This window comes from Sardina pilchardus, chromosome 10, assembly GCF_963854185.1.
Source record: "Sardina pilchardus chromosome 10, fSarPil1.1, whole genome shotgun sequence".
NCBI classification, from domain to species: domain Eukaryota; kingdom Metazoa; phylum Chordata; class Actinopteri; order Clupeiformes; family Clupeidae; genus Sardina; species Sardina pilchardus.
The window spans coordinates 19,557,426-19,577,490 of record NC_085003.1 but is presented as its reverse complement, the minus strand read 5'-3'; the positions used below and the strand labels follow the sequence as shown (position 1 = coordinate 19,577,490).

Here is a 20,065-nt window from a genome sequence, read left to right as displayed (position 1 = left end):
CCGTGCGTGCGGCCTTTGCACTGTAGATGTTCAGCAGCAGTGCTCTCTGGGGGCTGCGTGACCTCTGCCAGTGCGCTCTGTGTGTCCCTCTCTGCACCCCCTCCCAGCTGCAGCAGCAGTGACCCACCATCCTCCAGGACAGGACAGAGGAGAAGAGGAAGTGGTCATCTGGCCGGGCTCTGATGCGTCGCTCTGTGTTACATAAAGATGACACCAGTGACGGTCCCAGGAGACAGGACTGATTTTTTTCGGGAGTCGTATTGGAAGAGGGAGAGAGTTTTGGTGTTCTCGCTCACAAGTGGCCGTTTCCTGTGTTTGTTTGATTGGCCCCTAGCCCCACTTTGGATGCTGTTAAGCCTTGCATTTATTATGTATGAATGATGCAAAACTTAATAGTGTTAGCTGAAACTCTAAAGGAGGAAATACACAAAGCTGAAATGATTCAGTAGCTGTTTTGGTAATGAATGTGTAAGTGGTGACTGGGCAAAGTGATCCCACGCCACGAGTTCAGACAACAGATGTTTTTTATAGACTCAACAAAACTAATTAGTCATTTATATATAGCCTCCTGCTTTCTTTAGCCAACAAAATAAGGACTGCCAAACAAACCGGGGAGTCAAAGGTCAATGCTATCATTCACAACGTTCGTCTAGCCTCCCTACTTACATGTTGAAGATATGATGTTTCCTGCTACTTTGACCAGATCTTCCCCTGTAAAACGACATTGTATTTTACTACAGTACATTTTATACATTATGTGTCATTTTATAAATGTATAATACACATTATATACTGGCTCTAATTGGTTTAGTGTATAGATCAAATGTGAATTATGTGTTAATTTTAGTTGATGTAGGCGATATAGCCATCTTAATTCAGGGTAGGCCTATATGGCTATCTAAGAAAATTATAATTCTATTTGAGCTTCACAAATATGTCCATTGGTAAATAAATTAAGGTGTTGTGATTTTCTGTAGCCATAAGACCTAAACACATATTACAGATATTTTAGAGTAACCAAAGTGTAAGATGCAAAATGGCTCCTCCTAATATTCAGTGTTACTATACCGACTAATTGTTGATCCAACCTGTAATAATAATATGCCATTAAGAAACAGATTCTAGTTAGTCGGAGATGTACTTGTGTTATGTAAGTGGGAGCCTGGGACACAGGGAGAGGTGTTGTTTATTACAGCAGGAAGTGGTGCTGGAAGCTGTGGTTCTTCTGGGAGCACTGCTCCATGTAGTGAAGGGGAGCTGAAGCCACAGGAGCCGATGGGAAACCAGCTCAACTTCCCACGATGCCGCTCCTCACTGTCCAGCAGATGCTTTGTCTGTAAGTCATCACCCATTAGTGCTGTGCGACAATGTCATCTTTGTTTCCTGCTCAACAATCATCAGTTTTTCATTTGAACACAATAGTGTTTGAGTTACATCCTCACAGTGCAGTATGTGACAGGAAGTAAGCTTCAGTGTGTGTGACACCATGAGGAGTCCCTACAAAGGTCTGTTCAAAAACCTCTTCATGCTCAGTGTTCCAAATGTCTGTTACAAAGTAGTATGTCTGTCCCCGTGGGTTGCATTAGTTGAAAGAACAAATGCATTAGCTTTTGGAATTATTTATATGTTAACATGATTATGCTGGTACATCACTATGACGTAGAAAACAAGATAAGAAAACACGCAAATGGTAAATTGGATTTCATGGAAAATTAGATCAAATGTCAACCTAGGTGATACTTTTTTAACCATGAGACAAAGTTAATCAGAGAGTGGGAATGAAGAAAGGAACAACAACCACATTGTAAAAAGTGCCCATTACCATAAAGATCATGTGATAAACATTCTCTGTTAGGTGTGGATGACTATTTCTTGCAAAGATGCCTTTTGCTGGCGTTGTAATAGGCTGCTTGTGACTAGCTTTCTCAGTGTATGCCCTGGGTCATTTCATTTTTCAATAACATCGGGTGGTTAAAATGTTTTCATCTTAACAACATTACTGTATGATGATATTTCCTGTTATGGCTGGAAACAGCAGGGGTAGCCTACATTGCAAAGCATACTTGAAGGGGCATCCTGCTTCAGTTTTGAAGAGCACATTTCATTTACCAAGTAGAGCAAAATTCACTCACATGCGTGAAAACCCCAAGAACATTATTCAGAGGTTGCGTGATACCTCTATGCAACATCACTACAGTACTGAATGTAGTTGTAATGTACATTTTCCATGCGTATTGAGTTGTGCAATTTCGGTATTTGAAATGATAAAATGTTCTCAGTTCTACTAAATGGCACTACTGTACGATGATGCAAACACACATTATCCCATACAGTACACACATACAGTACACTCATACACATGCACACATAATAGCAGTTTCAAGGCAAATTGTGCCTCATAATGATTAATCATTTGATCCCAACCAATAAATCGGTGCGGCAATATTATCAGTTGATATTGGCCATTTGCCGATGTATCGGTATCTGAGTTTAGCGGCCGATAATGATTTTTCTAATAAGTAAAGGGAAGGCAAATGAATGGTCTCTCATCTGAATTTCAAGTATTGCCTTTCAAGCTTAACTAAAATAATGTTAGTAGTGGTTGAGTGGTGGCTAACTTGTTTGGCATTGCTTGAGAGGCCAATGCATAATAAAGCTTATGTTTTACCTATGGCACTGATGACATCTTCAGCCCTGAGATTCTATGCATTCACCAAATACTCTCATACAAACTTTCAAATAGTTGAGGTTATTCTAGCATCTCAATGCATTATGAATTTAGTCATGTCAGTTTATAATGTTTTATTTCCCTTTGAAGATAAAGTATATCTGCCCTGCTACATGTACAGTATCTATCTATCTATCTATCTATCTATCTATCTATCTGTCTGTCTGTCTGTCTATCTGTCTATCTGTCTGTCTCTGTATGGTCTGCTAGTGGGGATTTCAGTGAAATGTGAATGGACTGCTAAAGTTTGCAGTTGTCAGTCTTTGACGGCGACTGTACGTCACTTTGAATTCATCACGTATCTAGGGGCTACTCGAGCCACGTCCTTCCCTCTGAAATAAATAAATAAATCGTCAGTAAAGAAGGTCAGTATGAACATTCTCCTCCTCGTTCTGCCTCATCATACGTCTCCTTCTTCAGGAAGGAGGGTTATTTTGTGAGCGTCCAGATAAGACCGCGCATAGCCTAGTCCTCAGAAGACGCAGCCTACAGTTTAGTCAGTCATCATGGATTAAAAATCACCTGTAGCACTTCCCCAGCTGTTTGGACATCATTCCGGTAACCGGAGGTAAGTTACAAAAAGTCACGTTAGCTAACGAAATGGTTGAACAACGCAAAGAGCACATTCATATAAATTCGTTCAAAAAAAGAAGTGGACAGTGTAACTCCACTGGACCAAGAGCAACATCGAAACCAACGTTTGCATCTAGATTAATTAGCCCATGCAAAATGTACTTGTAGCCTAGTCTAGTTTGCAGAGGGTTTGATATAAATTAGCAGTTATTTTGCTAGTCTACATTATAGAATTGTTTTGCAGGGTCCCTTATGTTCTTTTTATGTTGCTTAAATGCGTGTGAAAGTATTTGGTGTTGAAAAACGTCGCATTAATACATTATGTTATACTTTTCTTTCTATCATTGTTGAATAAACGCGAAAGTGCATATTATAAGTGACATTCACCTTAGTTGACTGACACCTGTTGTCTGGTCTGACTGGCGGTGGACACTGCATAGCTTTATGTGTATTGTATACGACCCCCGAGGTGACTGTCTAGCCGTATATTGCTCGAGTTAATGATAGATCTGTAGGATCCCCCATAAATAAAGATAGGCGACGTTCAGAGAAAGCGGAACGACATGACAGCGGCTCGTCTGGCATCCTTCATAACTCGTTGTCAGAACTAATAATTTATTATTCAGTGGAAAGTGTTGCCTTCACATTGTTCCTGGACAATCCACTTGTGTTTCTGAAAGGGACTTGATTTAGGGATAGAACCTTGGGGAAACCCGGGGTGTTCACAGGTGTTCTAATCCGACAGCATGACTAACATGTTGTGACACTCGAAGCGGAGGTTTCACTGCTGCCAATCTCTCACCTGTCATTGTCACTCGCCTGCCGAGTTACTTGCTTGGAAGGTCACGCAGTGCGCTATGTGTGCTCTCTCAAAAATTTGCTCAGATTTTTGTGATATTGAAAAACAACAATATACTGTAGTAGCATTACTGCACACACAAGTGGAAACATTTCACAGTATTCATGTTTTAAATTCAAATACAGAAAGTGGTGGTCCTTAAATAGTAGGCCTACTGTACAGGATGTTTTGACATAGAAATTCAGTAGTCTGTTACATTTGGGTCAGGGTTAGATGGCAAGTGCACTTACTGTATGTAGACCCACCTATCATGTTTGAGACTCCTGAACACAGTAAGTGTGTAAATTCCATGTAAATTCCAGCGCTAAATCTGCTAACTCTAATTTTAAATAGCCTAGCTGTCAGTGTCAACTATCCCTCACTTTAACTTGACCCTAAACCTGACCCTCACCTCAAACAGACCCCAACTCTTGCCCTTCTTAACACTCATTTTTCTCACTATTCCAAGTATCAAGACTATGATAGATGTCACATGAAGTTGGATTATTCTGTTTTCTTGCTCACTCATAACTGCAATTTCAGTGTGTCAAATAGAAGAACTGTCAAATAGAAGGTGTACCCTCACTCAAAACATGTACAGTAGAGCATCACTTTTTTCCAATGAGCTATGGTTGCAGATTTTAGTAAGAATGTTTTGCATTGCATGGATGAGAATGGAACACTTTGTAGACTGAATGAATGCAGTCAGACCAGTTGATGAATATTAACACATTAAGTAAAATATACGGATGTAGGACACACTATATACATGTGAGAGTTTTCAAAGTATTATTATTATTATTATATATACAATACTTACCAAGAGCAAGGTGCTCATAATAACCATGGATGTACATTTGTGGTGGCACAGTGCTGTAAAATACAAATAGAAGATGCAAATGTTGCAAGATGCAAATTCATTCAAATTCATGCTAATATGGAAAAGTAACAATTTCTCATCACACCAAATATAAATATTTATTTATCCATGACCTCAATTAGATTTACAGGTGTCATAGCATGTGAGATGTTGCTTTGGAGATGTTGTCCTTCAGCGCGAAAGGGGAATTTTGTCTGAGATGCCTCCGTACCCACGTCAAGACATACTTTCCCCTTTTTGTGAACTGTTTCATTGCTGTAGCGAAGCTGTAGTGTTGTTGATTTCACACCAAATGTGGGTGATTGTCACCGTTCATGCGCTTTGTAGCACCCTTCACCTTGACATGCTTTTCTACGTCTTGATATTGATTTAAGCTGTGAGTTCAAATTCCAAAGAGTCGCTTCTAATATTAGCCCCTTGGAGGTTTTTTTTTCCTTCCCCCCACAAACGTTTTTTTTAACCATGGATTCCCACGGAGACTCCTTCTAATCCTCGGGTCATGCTTATTTAAACTGCCAAACACACAACTGGATGGAAGCCCAATGTTTTAAACCTAGAAGGGAATTAAAGCCGCGCAGAAGTGAGTCCCCAGTCAGAGACAGAGGACTGATGGAGTCCAGCTGGGTAGCCGACTGGAGGCGGTGAGGATGCACGCACATACCCCCCCCCAACCACCCCACCCCACCTCATCCCTCAACCCCCCTACACCCCCCCACCCTGCACCCCGCACCTCGGAGCAGAGGAAGAGCTGCATCCGGGTGAGGTTCAGCAGAGTCAAAAGAGCGTTTCACATACTGCAGTAGGCCGAAAAATAAACAGGGCTCAGCTGCAAACTCTCAGATGTCCCCTGCACTAGACCCCTGCTAAGGAGGGGTGCGGAACTTACACTTTATTTTGAAAGCTTCTCACTAACAACTCAAGGGATGAATTTTTAAGTAGTGTGTGTAATTACAATTATGATTTAGATATATATTTATAGATTGTAAAATAAATCATGGAATGGGGGAGGAAAAGCTGTCTTAACTTTGTGTTTTAAGCAACATAGACATTTCTACATTTTATATCCGATGCTGTCATAACTTCTAAAGATTACAGAATACAACATATAGCAATATACAGTATCTTACACTATACAATGTATATGTGTAATGCATTTAATATAAGATTCTCAGTGTGTGTATGGAAATGATTCAAATGATATATTAATATTCCCACATGTTTATATGGGCATTATTATCTGAGGGCTTGTTTCAGAGAGAGGTGGATGCTGCTGCAGGAGATCACTTGTGTGATGGCTTGGTTGTCCACATCTGTCTCTGTCACTGCTGCGTTTGTATACGTGCCGTAATTTGACTCAGAATCAGGCTGACGTGAGCCTGAAGACATTCTTTTGAGGCTCCTCGCGCCGCGCCGTAAATCTTAACGCTGATTGCTGACGACGGAGAGGTGTGCCACTCACGGCAAACACATTTCATTTGAAACCTGAAGTTTGTTGCGTGACTTTTACTTTTACGAGAGAGCTGAGTGTGTCTGTCTGGGCCGCAGGTCTGCCCATATGTCGATTTTATTGTCCACAGTCAAACTTGATTTACTCTCATCAGCCAAGTTGGCCTTTTAGATCTGAAACTGTAGACTCGCACCTCATAATGCCTCAAGTCGTTTTTGAGTAATTCAAGAGCAGGAGAGTCAAGTGGCTCAGCGGTAGTCTGCAGTGTGTGATTGGCTAGACACCCCCACCTTGTCCACAAACGGCCATTCATGGCGCGCACACACCAATGCTGCCCTCTCCATAAGTGACGCACAGGCCTAAAGTTACCGCCGTGTCCGGCTATATCTGTACATGTCAATGGCTCCCTCTCAGACCTGTCAAATATGTTTTGACGTCCAGTAAATGTGTGCAATGTTCTGTTTCTCTTGTCCACCTGCTCCTCACGTCCCTCAGGTACGACCCTGACCCACACGATTGTCTCGGAGGTCCTGTTCCTCAGCTGGACTCGCCGTCTGCCATGAAAAAGAATGAGAGGTACAGCCCTGTCCCCAGCAGCGACAAAGAGGTGGATATCATCGATATCAAGGGCATCGAAGACATCGGATATGTCCAGCCAGATGCCATTGTAAGTAATCTTTTTTAGCCTGACCAAACTGAAGTCTGGAATGCATGTATCGGCATATGGGTCATGTGTTAAGGGCTTACACTTATTTAAAAAAAACTTGACAGTTGGAAAGTTTGTAGGGATTGTCCTGGGTATACACTTGCAACTGGTCAGGCAGACAACCCCTGGATTTATGCATAGTGTGCGTCGTTGCCATGCCTGTTTTGCTCTGTTTTGTTCCCTGTTTATTTTAAATGGACATGTCCACTGGACTTGAGCGACAGTTGCAAACGATGTTACAGTGTTTTTATGGCTCGCTTTGTGGTGTTACTGCCACTGTAGAACTGTTTCTATATTTCATCTGTTTCCGTGAGGGAAATCTGCACGTGAAGACAGACATTTTAAATATTTTCTTTTCTCACCTGTTGCTGATCCCTTATTTCGTCTGTTATTGCTGCAAATATTGAATCAGATCGGACCAACCTCATTTATTTGATTTTTAGCTGTTTCCTTTCAACTAATCCCTGCAAATGCAATGCAATTACCAGGACAGAGCCTGAACCTTTGCTAACAGCAATGATGATCAATAGTGGTCATTTCTGTGTCACAGGAGCGGTTCCATCAGGTTAAATGGCCCAACACTGAGAGCACAGTGCAGTCTCTGTGGGCACAACCGTGTCTTCAGCCTCAAAGACCGTGTGCCAGAGTGAGGCGGTGTGTCAGAGTGGTCAGTAGATGTAGCCCATTCTGAGGACAAACACATAGAGAGTGGCTGAAGTCACGCTCTGGGCAGCGCCCCGTGGAGGGGTGTGGGGGTGAGGGGGGTGGGGGGGGGGGGTGAGGGGGTGGGGTGTTTGAGCCGTGGGGTGACGTTGGCCACATCCTTATGTTCCCACTGAGAAGTGAACTGTGCTCCATCTTCCTGCTCGGGAGCAGCCGACACATGTTTCCCACTGGGAGCGCTCAGTGCTTTACAAGGCCACTTTTGTTTTGTTTGTAAGACGTGTATTTAAAAAAAAACAACAAAAACGCTGCAGCTAAAAATAAACAGCCTGCAGACACTTTTTTTCCAGCGTTATGTAATTCACCAAGATTGCATTCTACTCTAAAATAAATATGCATGCTTGCGGACTAAAATATCCAATCTTTGTGTCACATCTTCAAAGTCCATAAGGGACAATAATTATTGTGCCACCTCGAAACAGTACAGTAACACAATCTCAATAGTGCAATAATAGGACTTGTTTTTGTTTTAAAATAAATTGAAACAAATGTATATCATTCCAGGCAAAAATCATGAGGCTTTTGCATCTAAATAGAAAAGATATACAAATCATAGGGCTATATTTTGTGCAATAAGTGTACGGGCCTGTGGTCAGGAAATCATTTGTTATTTTGACATATATAAATACCATGCGTCTGGTGGTACATCCAAATGTAATCTTGTTAGGGAACACTTTCTCTGTTGTTAAGCTCAAGTTACATTCTACAGTATGTAAGGATCTGGACTATGTAGCTACTGGTGTCATGCCTGATTCTCAACAGTCTCTCTCACACATTCAAGTTATCAATTTATTTATTGGGAATTTTTTACATACATGTTTTCAACATTTTATTTACTGACATTGACAAAGTGTGTATAGCTGGCATTCATACCTACACGATAAGTAGGGTTACAGTCCATCAACAGCAACTCTGACAAACAGGACCTCCGCGCCCAGGATCTCGTATAGCCAGGGAGGGATTGGGAGGTGTCCTGCAACTCCCATTTTCCGTTTGGCCCCAGAGCACCCCAGCGCTGGGTCAGTCCAATTCCCTCTGCATCCCCCCGCTGTCATATCACCTCCATCAGGGTATCACGTATTCTCAGCCGTGCTCAGACATGTGGTCATGGAGCTGGGAGCTGTTCCTCTTTCTTGAGCCACCGTAGCTGCAGTGCGTCTCAACTTTAACCTGAAAATTATTTTAGTCCTACAATGTTCACTGTGGAGCTTGTTATTTATTTGTGTCGTTGTCCTTCTTCAAAATGGAAGGCAGACAGGCAGGAGAAGAAGACCCCCGTGAAGATAGGGCACCTTGAAGCATTCAACGCACGGCTTTATAGTTTCATCTAATATTAGCTGTTGGCTTCTCTGGCTCTTCTCAAGTAACAAGCAGGTCTAGCGGTTGAGACGGTGGGGTTTGCCTCAGCCCTGCAAACAGAGAGGGTGAGACGGACTGAGAGAGAGAGAGAGAGGGAGAGAGAGAGAGAGAGAGAGAGAGTAGCGAGTAGCGAAAGTGTGCTTGCGGGGCAGCAGTCAGACATAGCTCTGCGGTAGTAATGGGAAGATGGCTGGAACAGCGGCCGACAGCTCTGGGAGCCTGAGTGCAAAGCCAAAGCCCAGACATTACCTGAGGGATGTGATTCTTCACGGCAAATTTGACGTGAGTGGACTGCCGGGTCACTTGTGTTAATGTGTGTGCAGCACAAAGATTAAGCTCAGTTTTCAGATCAAACTCTCCACTTACCTCTATGCAAAGCATGAGCCTCAAGCATCAGTCAGTTGGACTTCTGTTGGAGGCTCTTTTTACTATTACTATTACAGTCTAGTGTTAATCTGAAATTACTGGGATGTGAATTATAGTTGTATTACTTTGAGATAAACTTTTGGTTTGCTTATGTACAATTCATAAACTTTGAGCCAGTTTGTTTTTGCTGTGCAAAACATTAAGGCTGGATTTTCAATAGACGTTCAACATGCTGGTTTTTACTGTTCTAACAGCAGTTCAGTATTTGCCTCACAATCTGGTGTATATTTGAGAGACTCAAGTCACAGTTTTGATTGAACGCACTCCTGACAGGGAAAACACTGGCTTGAAGAGAGAGGGCACTTCATTCGCTCATTGGTCATCCCAGGCGCCACCTCAAGTCATCTTGTGATTAAGCTTGTTATTATTTCTCCAAAGCGGTCAGTGATGAAATCAGAGCCTCCACTGAAATGTAGCCATGCCATGCTGTCTCTCCTGTCATCCATGCTGCCGCCGCTGCTTGAGGAGTCTGTCTTTAATGCTAGCAGTCAAGAAAATCAAACAAGGAAAGCACATGTCAAATTAGGCCAAAGTAATGTTAATGTGCATATGTGTATCCCTTCAATTACATATGGCTATTAAAATAGCTAATCAGTCAGCCCAGAGCTATCAAAATACTTGAGCTCATCTGTGCGCATGTTTGACAATATTTTCAATACTGATAACACAACACAATCTAAAGTATGCCGTCTGAATGACCTAGGCTGAAACTTGCACTTGGCCATGCAGGACCAGCGCTGCCTTATCCGGAGCACAGCTTTTCCCTCGGACTTCTTCCGAAGTCAAACCGTATCAGCTATGTTCTTTCTGCGCTGTATAAATATCAAAAATCCCCATGCCAGGGCCAGTCGCAACACATAGACATTCTCTGAATTGCATTCCTATCTGGTGAAGTTGGGTGTCTCTTCTGTGACACGGCTATGCTTCCTAGAGAAAGTTTGCTATTCTAAGTCCAGATATGGTCGTTGTCTGTAAACGTATTATTTGTTGACAGTGCTCTCTCATCCATATGTCTGCCATCAAAGCGTTGGAGGATTAAACATGTACTGTAAGTCTTGGGCTGCTGAAGATGAGCAGCTTGAGCAAGTATCATTCAGAATGAAAGAAAATGATCAAGAACAGATTCCCACTTTCATTAAGGGCCAGTGTATTTGGTTAATGTTTAGACCGACTTTTGAATTGATCTTGAAACATTTACTGATATCATGAAAATGGCAATGCTCACAGAATCAGTGTTTGTGTTAATCCTAAATGTATAATAGCCTACACTGTTTTATGTTCTGTGAAGTGTATAACTGTAATAAATAAATGTAAAACCACAGTAGCCACCACAACCAATGAGCATAACTGAAAAGGACACATCCAGCTAGGAACATGCTCATTCACACACCCATTCACACAAACATACACAGCAAATACACACCCACATACACACACACACACACACACACACACACACTGACCTCAGGCTTCTCTAATGTCCATCCATCCGCTGGGGCGGCAGCTCCTGAACTCCCTGACCCCCGAGGAGAACACGCGATGCCGCCACGGCCTCTACTTCCAGGACGGCCAGCGGCGCGTGGACTACATCCTGACGTACCACATCAAGAAGCCCAGCAGCTCGCGCTCGCGTCGCTCCTCTCGCCTCACCGACAACGCCTTCACGCGCAGCCTGCGCCGCGGCCGGACACATCTTCCACCGCAGCACCCTCCTCCACCGCCCTCGCCGCCGGCCAAGGGAGACCCTGAGGCGGGCGCCGCCGCCGACCACAGCCTGGACTACCACGAGGACGACAAACGGCTCCGCCGCGAGGAGTTCGAGAACAACCTGAGGGAGATGGGACTGGAGCTGGAAAACGACGAAGATGTGAGTTCTCTTCTCTCTCTTCGCTCGGCTCTTTCTCACTCGTTTTTCTTCATCTCCCTCTCTTTCTTTCTCACTTTCTCTCTTTCTCTCTGTCCACCAACAATATTCCTTTTTCCATCTATACGTCCCTCTATTTTTGACCTCCAAGTGACGGGGGTCATCTGTCCTTAGGGTAGGCAGTGCATTCCTGTGCTCCAGCAGCACGCTGTCATGGCTTTTGTCTGACCCGGGCAGTTGGGGGATCAGAGTGGTCATTTGTGTTTTAGCTGAGCGTGGCTAGTTCAGCCTGAGTGCCTCTGCTGTAAAAAAAAGGCCCACAAAAGCTTTTGCTCAGCACTGCCAATGGAGGTGACCAAAAGGCTGAAGCTGACCTGTTGTTAGAGCGCATAAGGGGCAGGTGTTTTCTTTTTTGTTCGCCATGAGGCGGTGCTCTTTGTCCTCTGTGAATGTAAAATGTAGCGAGCGGGTGGATTTGGAGATCACAGAAATGATTTTCTTTAGTTGTTGTATGTGATTCATAATGATAGCTGACATCTAGCAGAACCTGGTGCCTGCTCCTGTTCAGCCACATTGGTACTATGGGTAATGGGTGTTTTTTAGGCTTCGTGTTTCCCAAAGCGCCGGTGTGATGACTCTGCATGTGACACCATGAATCTGCTGTGCACGACCAGCAGCAGCCTTTTTTCAACTGTGTGCGCGTTTGACTCGAGGGACGGGGTCAGCTCTGATGAGGACGGAGGTGTGGGAACCCGTCCAGTGGTGTTGTGTGTGTGTGTGTGTGTGCGTGTGTGTGTGTGTGTGTGTGTGTGTGTGTGTGTGTGTGTGTGTGTGTGTGTGTGTGACGCGCCCTATCAGTTGCCCCGACTGCTGAACATGGCAAGATGACAGCTGTCATGAGGGATCTCTTACCCTCCCAGATCACAGCGTCGGTGTGGGCCTGCCAGCATGTGCTCAGGGTCAGGGCTCGGAGACAGGGCCAGCTGGGGTCTCACTTAAGCCATAAACTGCTACTCTGACGATCACCACCACATCGCCACACCACAGCTTCTAAGCAGGATGATCAAGCAACATGAACTATTCGATGTGGTAGACATGCAGCATCATTCAAGCCCCACATACATACATTAAAAATTAACCAGTTGTAGCCTCTGTCAAACTATATTATTTTACACTAAACCTCTTGGTGTGGTATCCCTTACATACATACAGTACTTTGTCATGCATTGCATCTTTACATAGAGATTGTGTCTATCAGTAGGCATAGCTTATTCCTATCAGTCTATCAGTGTGTAGATTTGGTGTTATCAACATGATTTAATAACTCACATATATTTGCTCACATGGTTTGTACATTTGATCAAATATTAGGTGTTTCCAAATACCAGTGGCTCTCATACCAGTGGCCCTCTCTATTCTTTCATCTTAACTGACGGGCTGTGAACGTCTCAGAGAAAGGGCTTCTCTTTCTCTCTCGGATATTCAAATCTGACCCACTGCCTGACATTTTGCTGGAGAGGTTGACCTCTTAATTAGCCGGCATTTTCCCAGTCGTTACACAGTGGCCACTGGACCCCATGCGGCGTCGCGTCTCACACGCCGGCCGAGTGTTTGTGTTCTCTGCCGGGAGAGCAACACGGCCTAATCTGCTGTGATGACTTTTCAGCGGAAGCCAAGGAGCCGTGTTTAGGTACTCTATCAGCGGCCCCCTTCCTCTGGGCCCGCCATGAAAGGCCCGCTGATTAAAACAGGCGCCCTGCCTATTACAGATCATTAGGATGCTGTTGACACAGACTAATCTGTGTACAGTGGGTCCAGCTTCAGAAAGTGAAAGCACGTAACCGTGCCGACTGCTCACTTCAACCAGCTGAGTCTCATTAGCACAGTTCTTCAGCCAGGTAGATCAGCTAATGGATGAGATCACCTGTGTTTTGTAGGTAGAACCAATGCATGGTTGGACTTGTTACTTTCTGAAGCTTGACTTTTCCACCTCTGAGTGGGACTAATTCACATCTGGAGCCAATTTCCAGATGTTGTCTGTGGGATACATTGCACTGGACGCGGTGGCGTGTGGGTCATTGAGACGCTCTGTAAATTGAATGCTTCCTGCTTATATGTAGTGTAATGTCATAGGACCTGTGGACCCACAGATATTTACAAAGCAGTTGTAAACACATGGTTTACACTCATAAATAGTAAATACTAATTCAAAGTTTTATAAGAAAAAAGTTGGCCTGTCAAGAAAATACAGTTGTTGCTGGTTAGTGTTTATTGCTGGTCTAAAAGTATTCTACTTGGATTCATGTATTTCTATGATTTACATTCTTTCTTCCACCCCCTCTTCTTCCTCTCTCTCTCTCTCTCTCTCTCTCTCTCTTTTCTAAGAAATGTGGCCCGATTTAGTTTTTATTGAGCGTACTCAAGAGGAGGGATTTGTTATTGTTGCCCCACACTGTTTACTGAACTGTCACCCACCCCAAATGCATGGCTTTTATTCATGACTGGAGATAAGGCTCATGTATTTGTTATTGTAGGCTACTTAAACATTCTCTTCATAATTCTGCGAGGGCTTCATCTTTGTTTGAGGTGCTGTTGGTCAAGCTCTGGAGGGACGAGCATGAGGCGTAAATCAGTGACCTTGTTTGACATTTGCGGAGGGTCATTTACACTTGATTTAAAGAAACACAGGCCAGAGAAACACACTTGAGCCCCTCCGACAAATCCGGCCCTACTGCAGCATTCACCACAGGGGATCCAAGTGTGTGTGTGTGTGTGTGTGTGTAATGTTTAGCCCTGCACTGGCATCTGTGCAGTTAACCCATTCCTGTCAGCACAGCAGTCCTGCTGGCCCCTCCTGCTGAGTGTGTGTTCAGGATGGAGCACACTGGATCAGCCCTGAGTTTATGTTTTAATGAGAGCCGTCTAGAAAATGAGAGAGGAATGTTGATACAATTCTTTTAAAAAATCAAAACTTGTTGAAGTTCAAGCTGCCAAGGTTTGTGCCCAGTAGCTTTCACAGCTTATTTAACGTAAACTGGTGAGTGATCAACTGTGGAAGTTATGACATGACTGTAAATTATGTGGTAAATTGGCATGATCCTTTGTGTCTGTTGCCTGATATTCCGCAGACAAAAACTCACGGCGTGGGCTTTGTGAAGATCCACGCTCCCTGGAACGTGCTTTGCCGAGAGGCAGAATTCATGAAGCTGAAGATGCCCACCAAAAAGGTAAACATGTCTCCTATGAATCCGTCAGTCCCCTAAGCCCAGGGAGGACGCATGCCTCCCTCTCTCTCTGTGCAGCCCAGATGGAGACTAATAGCCGCGGCCCGTCTGCTCTGTGCAGGTTTATGAGGTGAAGCAGAGCAGTAGTGTGGTGGAGAAGATCAACACGTTCATCCACAAAGTCACAGACCCACTCCACCCCAACGTGGAGGAGAACAGGGCCCAGAAAGTCAAGCACCTCTCGTATCCCTTCTCCAGAGAAAAGCAGCACCTGTGAGTCCCCCCACACACCCCCATCAGCACGTCACACAACAGCACAGACATCTGGGAGGGTCATATGGATGCTCATAGCAGGAGATATTGCTAAAGGTGTTGAGGGTTTGGAATACCATAATTTCCAGACTATTAGCCGCGGCTTATACATTGATTTTGCAAAATGTCTTCCGCTATGAGGTTAATACAGGGGGGGCAGTTAATATGGTGTTAATATGGTTTTGTTTCTTTTAACTTGCATAAAACATGGTCCTGTGGCTTATACACAATGCGGCTTATATGCGGGAAATTACTGTAATGTAGTAGCCAGGCAAATCAACATGACTAGTTTGCTAGATCATTGAAAACAAGAGATAGGCCGCACTATGCATAAGCAATCACCACCAGTGAACACACACTGAGGAAGGCAGAGCGCCAAAACGCGCCTGTGTGAATAAATGGTGATTGCTTATGCATAGTGCGGCCTATCTCTTGTTTTCAATGATAGTCTATACTTTGGTCAGCACTCTAAAAAAGTTATAAGTCTTGAGTGAAGCCTGCTCCTACCTTTACGAACTAGTTTGCTAGATCAGTCATGAGCCTGTAGAGACACCTGTTGTTCAGTTGTATTGAACCACATGAATGTGTCCTCTGGTGTAGAACTGTCTCATGAAAAATCCTCCTGTCTTCCAATAGGTTTGACCTGTCAGACAAGGACTCCTTTTTTGACAGTAAAACTAGAAGTTCAATAGTAAGTATGATTAATCGTATTTCTATCTGGGTAGTTTTCACAAGACAGTCCGTGAGTGTGTATGAAGTAAGCAACTGGATTTGTGTTTCTACTTCCTCAGGTATTTGAAGTCTTGAAACGTACCAAATGCACTAAGGCCAAATATAGCATGGGTGAGCTCATCTTTACTTTTACACCAAAAGAAACAAGATGGACAAAGTCTGATTTTTGCCTTGAGTATGTCTGTGCAGAGATGCCAGTGTGTGTGTGTGTGTGTGTGTGTTTGTGTGTGTGTGTGTGTGTGTGTGTGTGTGTGTGTGTGTGTGTGTGTGTGTGTGTATGAGTGGATGAAAGCACTAAGGAATGAGCATATTAAACACAGGAATATTAACATAAACTCAGGCTTTCTGCCCGAAGCTCTGCTCTGAAAAATGCACCTCTGGGCTGTCCCCAGCACCCACTACAGTACATTCTCTGTGCCACTCAATATGCCCTAAAAAGGGCAAGGTAGAAAAAGCAGTACGTGCCAAGAGCAATAAATATAATCAAAGGCATTTACCTATTTAAGAGGGGGTTAACTCATGTCCTCATGTTCTCTCTCCTCTCACAGGGATAACCAGTCTGCTGGGGAGTGGGGTTTACATGGCAGCCTATCCCTTACATGACGTGAGTATCCGTGACAGCCAGTGGCCTGACCCACACTGGACCTATGCCAGGATGTGCCCCCAAACACAGTTAATATGTCATCTCCAGCACTACTATGCTGCTCTGTTTTTAGGTTCCACACAGGGATTTTAGTGTGTTTTCTGTCCGACTGCACCATCCCCCACAAGAAATTGAGTGCATACACTCTTAAAATGAATGTGTTAGAAACAACACAAATGGTGTTGTCCCTCTATGGTCATAGAGATGTGCTCAAAAGCAACAGAAGTTGTGTTATTTTCAGCACATACTGTTTACACTCTTAAAACAAATTACAAAAGCAATGTGTTTGAAACAACGCAAAGTGTGTTTTCCTAACTGGACATAGAGATGTGTTAAAAACAACACAAGTTGTGCTATCTTCAACACACTCATTTTAAGAGTGCAGTGTGTGTTCTATTGTGTCTAAGGCTGCACCTGTGTGCATTAATCTCTAGTTCAGTAGAGAGAAGGGAGTGATTACAGAACTAAGTGCCTGTCTGAAGAACCCATTTGTATTGACAGTAATGAATTAGCACTGTGCACTAGAATTAGCACTGTGCACTATACTGTAGCTTATTGAAATTCACACTCAAAAAGGTATGTCAGCTAATACGGGATCTCTGCTGTTCATTCCAGGGAGATATAGATGGAGAGAATGTGGAGCCCAATGATAGGAAGGTAAGTGTGTGTGGGGAATGTGGAGCCCAATGATAGGAAGGTAAGTGTGTGAGGGGAGTGGGAGAGCATCTTTATGGATGGCAGGCCTTTGGTAGTGGCTACAGTCAGCAACTCTCCATCAAACCAGATCTCTGGACCTGATCACAAGGCTGCTGCTGTGGGGGTTGAGTGCTCGTCTCCTGGGTTAGCTGACGCTGAAACTAGAGCACACAGCCACTGGCACTGCTTTGCTGGGCTTCACGGAACACTGTGTGTGTGTGTGTGTGTGTGTGTGTGTGTGTGTGTGTGTGTGTGTGTGTGTGTGTGTGTGTGTGTGTGTGTGTGTGTGTGTGTGTGTGTGTGTGTGTGTGTGTGTGTGTGTGTGTGTGTGTGTGTGTGTGTGTGTGTTGTTCTAGCCCAGATCACTCATTGTTACCATGGGGAATTTAGTCATGACAAATGCCAATGACTACTTTGACAACATGCTAAAGCGCATTCTCTGCTTGTATCATCAAAATGGATTTGTGGATCTAAAATGGTAAAACAAACCATGATAATATTGCTTTGACATTCAGGAAAAGTACCATGCAGACTATCGTCGCTGATGGAGTACTCAGCCTACAGTAGGTCAGTGGTGGTCACTGCAGCAGTAAGAGTCTCTGTATCTTTTCCCAGGCACAGTCTCATGCCCTAGAGGTCTCTCCACAGGTGTTCTGGACTGCGGAACTTACCAGTAATCATGTCATAACTCATGTCCCCTTTCATCTTAATGAGGTTATTTCAGTGTCTAGCTCTTCTGGTGACACTTCATTTGAATCACAGGGACAGGTAAGAGCTACGTGTTCACCTAGCTCGGTCCCTCTTAAAGGTCAGGGCAGAAGCAAAGGGAGATACTAGCACGTCGCGTTCGTCAAGTGGTCATCAGCGTTGGTCAGTGCCAGTGTTATTTTGACACAGTATCCTGCGCGAGCACCTTGACTGGCACGGTGAAATCTCAGACTCGGTTCCCCTCGCGCTGTGATGGGCAGCAGATATAAGCTGCAGGTGTGCTCCCTGACGCATGTCTTGGTGGCGCAGCAGGCTCCAGAGCATGTGCCAGACATGTCAGTCCTCCAGTAATGATCTGGTCTCACTCATCATGAGCTCCTCGTGGAGGGTGGAGGACATAGCTGAACACACAGCCAGGGAGAGGCCATGGAGAGAGTCCCATTCTGGAGCCCAAGGTGGGCCTGAGTGCAAAGCCCAGGGCATCAGTGCAGGAGTACTGGAGGGGGCATAAGCCACTGGGTTATACTGTAGTGACTTCAGTAATATTCTTCACCTTTCAGAAAGAATGCTCAGCATCTTGCACTCTCACACAGCTATCTGTTGCTCTCCAAAATAACCCAATGCAGCGCGCTGTCTGCACATTCCTGTCTTATGTGTGTGTGTGTGTGTGTGTGTGTGTGTGTGTGTGTGCGCTAGGCTAACGCTGGAGGAGTGGAGGGCATACTGTCAGGTTAGCGGCGCGAGGGTGGTCTGGTCAGCGCGCGGCGGAGAGCAGCGGGGGGCCAGTCATGCGGGGCATGCATCTGTGTTGGCGGTGACCTGAGCCGTCGCCCTGGTGTTGGTGCTCACAGATCTGTTTACTAGCATCTGAGCGCGGGCCAAGCCTCCCTGGGGCAGCCCCAGCTCTGCCAAGGCTACTGTCCACTCATAACATGTCCTCTGCATTGTCCAGTTATGTACCGCGCTCAACACCTGACCTAGAGTTCCCAGATGTCCATATTAGTGACAGTTAGTTAATTCATACATTTTAAAGACAGATCTATTTTATATACAGTATATATATATATATATATACACAGGGGTTAAATTGGGATTGGTTATGTGGGGGGGCTCTGCCCCGTACCCGCCTCCGGCCTGCCCAAATATACATTTGTAAAATACCCTCTAATTTGATAACCATACCATATTGCCCCCCATACCGTATTGTTATTGTTTATTGTTGTGTATTGTTTTGAAGAAAATTCTGTGGGGGTCTGGGGGTCCTCCCCCAGAATTTTTTTACTATCATACATGTTATTTGCTACATTCTAGTGCATTTTAATGGGTTGTTAGCTGACTTTACAGAGGTAGGTTGAGCCATAATATTTAAAATCTTGTCACAATGTTATGGTGAAAAATCATGTGGAGAAATGTTCAATATGTTGGTGTAAATATTGATCCCTCCACAAACAGACACACATAATTACTAGTAGCTAAAAATGTTTTGTCATTTGTGTACTGATTTCAAGACTATTACACTTAGTTATGTCTTTAATGGGGTGTGTAGGTCTCTAATTGATTGCACATTAGTGGTGTGTGCAATTGAGTGCCTGTCGCTTTAAGAAATACGTGAGGGTGATTAGCCTTCATTCTCACGGTTTTACGCGAGTGAAACAAAGTTACATAGTGCATGACAAGGATATTTGGATGCAATTATTTATGCTTTCTGTGTCATTAGATAAAATACATGTTCTAAACACTAACAAGTCGAAGAAAATCGTTCTGGGATCATATAAGAGATGAGTGTTTTGCAGTGTTCCTTTATGATTTTAGTGAGCACTATGACTTTAGTTAGCAAGCTCTTTCCAGGCACAGTTGTGTAGAACGCGGTGGGCAGCACAGATAAACGTGCCGCACCACTAGCCTCAACTACTCGCTGAGGAGCAAGTATCAAATCAGTCGCGAACGTAGTAGAAGAGAAGTGTTAGTGTTCTAGAATCTCTGATCGCGAATGCGCTACTGAGCTTTGAGAGGTCGTCTTGCGATCAGGAAAACTATACGGTTTTTGTCAATTGTTAAAAATAGATTGTTTAATCAGAACTGAAAAGCGTGAAAAAGGTTCGTTGCTTATGAGTTGTGATCATGTGTCATAGTCTAATACCGCATGAGCTTATGTGCCGGGGCTCAGCCCCGGAGAGCCCCGGCCCAATTTAATCACTGTATATAC

The 20,065-nt window shown here is 44.1% G+C and overlaps 1 protein-coding gene across 1 annotated transcript in view; it reads left to right on the top strand.

Moving 5' to 3' along the window:
* The first annotated feature begins 3,161 nt into the window (after positions 1–3,161).
* LOC134094076 (anoctamin-1-like) overlaps positions 3,162–20,065 on the top strand; it is a 32,041-nt gene continuing 15,137 nt past the window's right edge. The window contains exons 1-9 of the mRNA XM_062547460.1: positions 3,162–3,296; positions 6,962–7,133; positions 11,185–11,547; positions 14,673–14,771; positions 14,890–15,041; positions 15,717–15,771; positions 15,872–15,923; positions 16,361–16,416; positions 17,071–17,112. Coding sequence (XP_062403444.1) covers positions 7,026–7,133; positions 11,185–11,547; positions 14,673–14,771; positions 14,890–15,041; positions 15,717–15,771; positions 15,872–15,923; positions 16,361–16,416; positions 17,071–17,112 — 927 coding nt within the window. The 5' untranslated portion in view covers positions 3,162–3,296; positions 6,962–7,025. The remainder of the gene's footprint in view (positions 3,297–6,961; positions 7,134–11,184; positions 11,548–14,672; positions 14,772–14,889; positions 15,042–15,716; positions 15,772–15,871; positions 15,924–16,360; positions 16,417–17,070; positions 17,113–20,065) is intronic.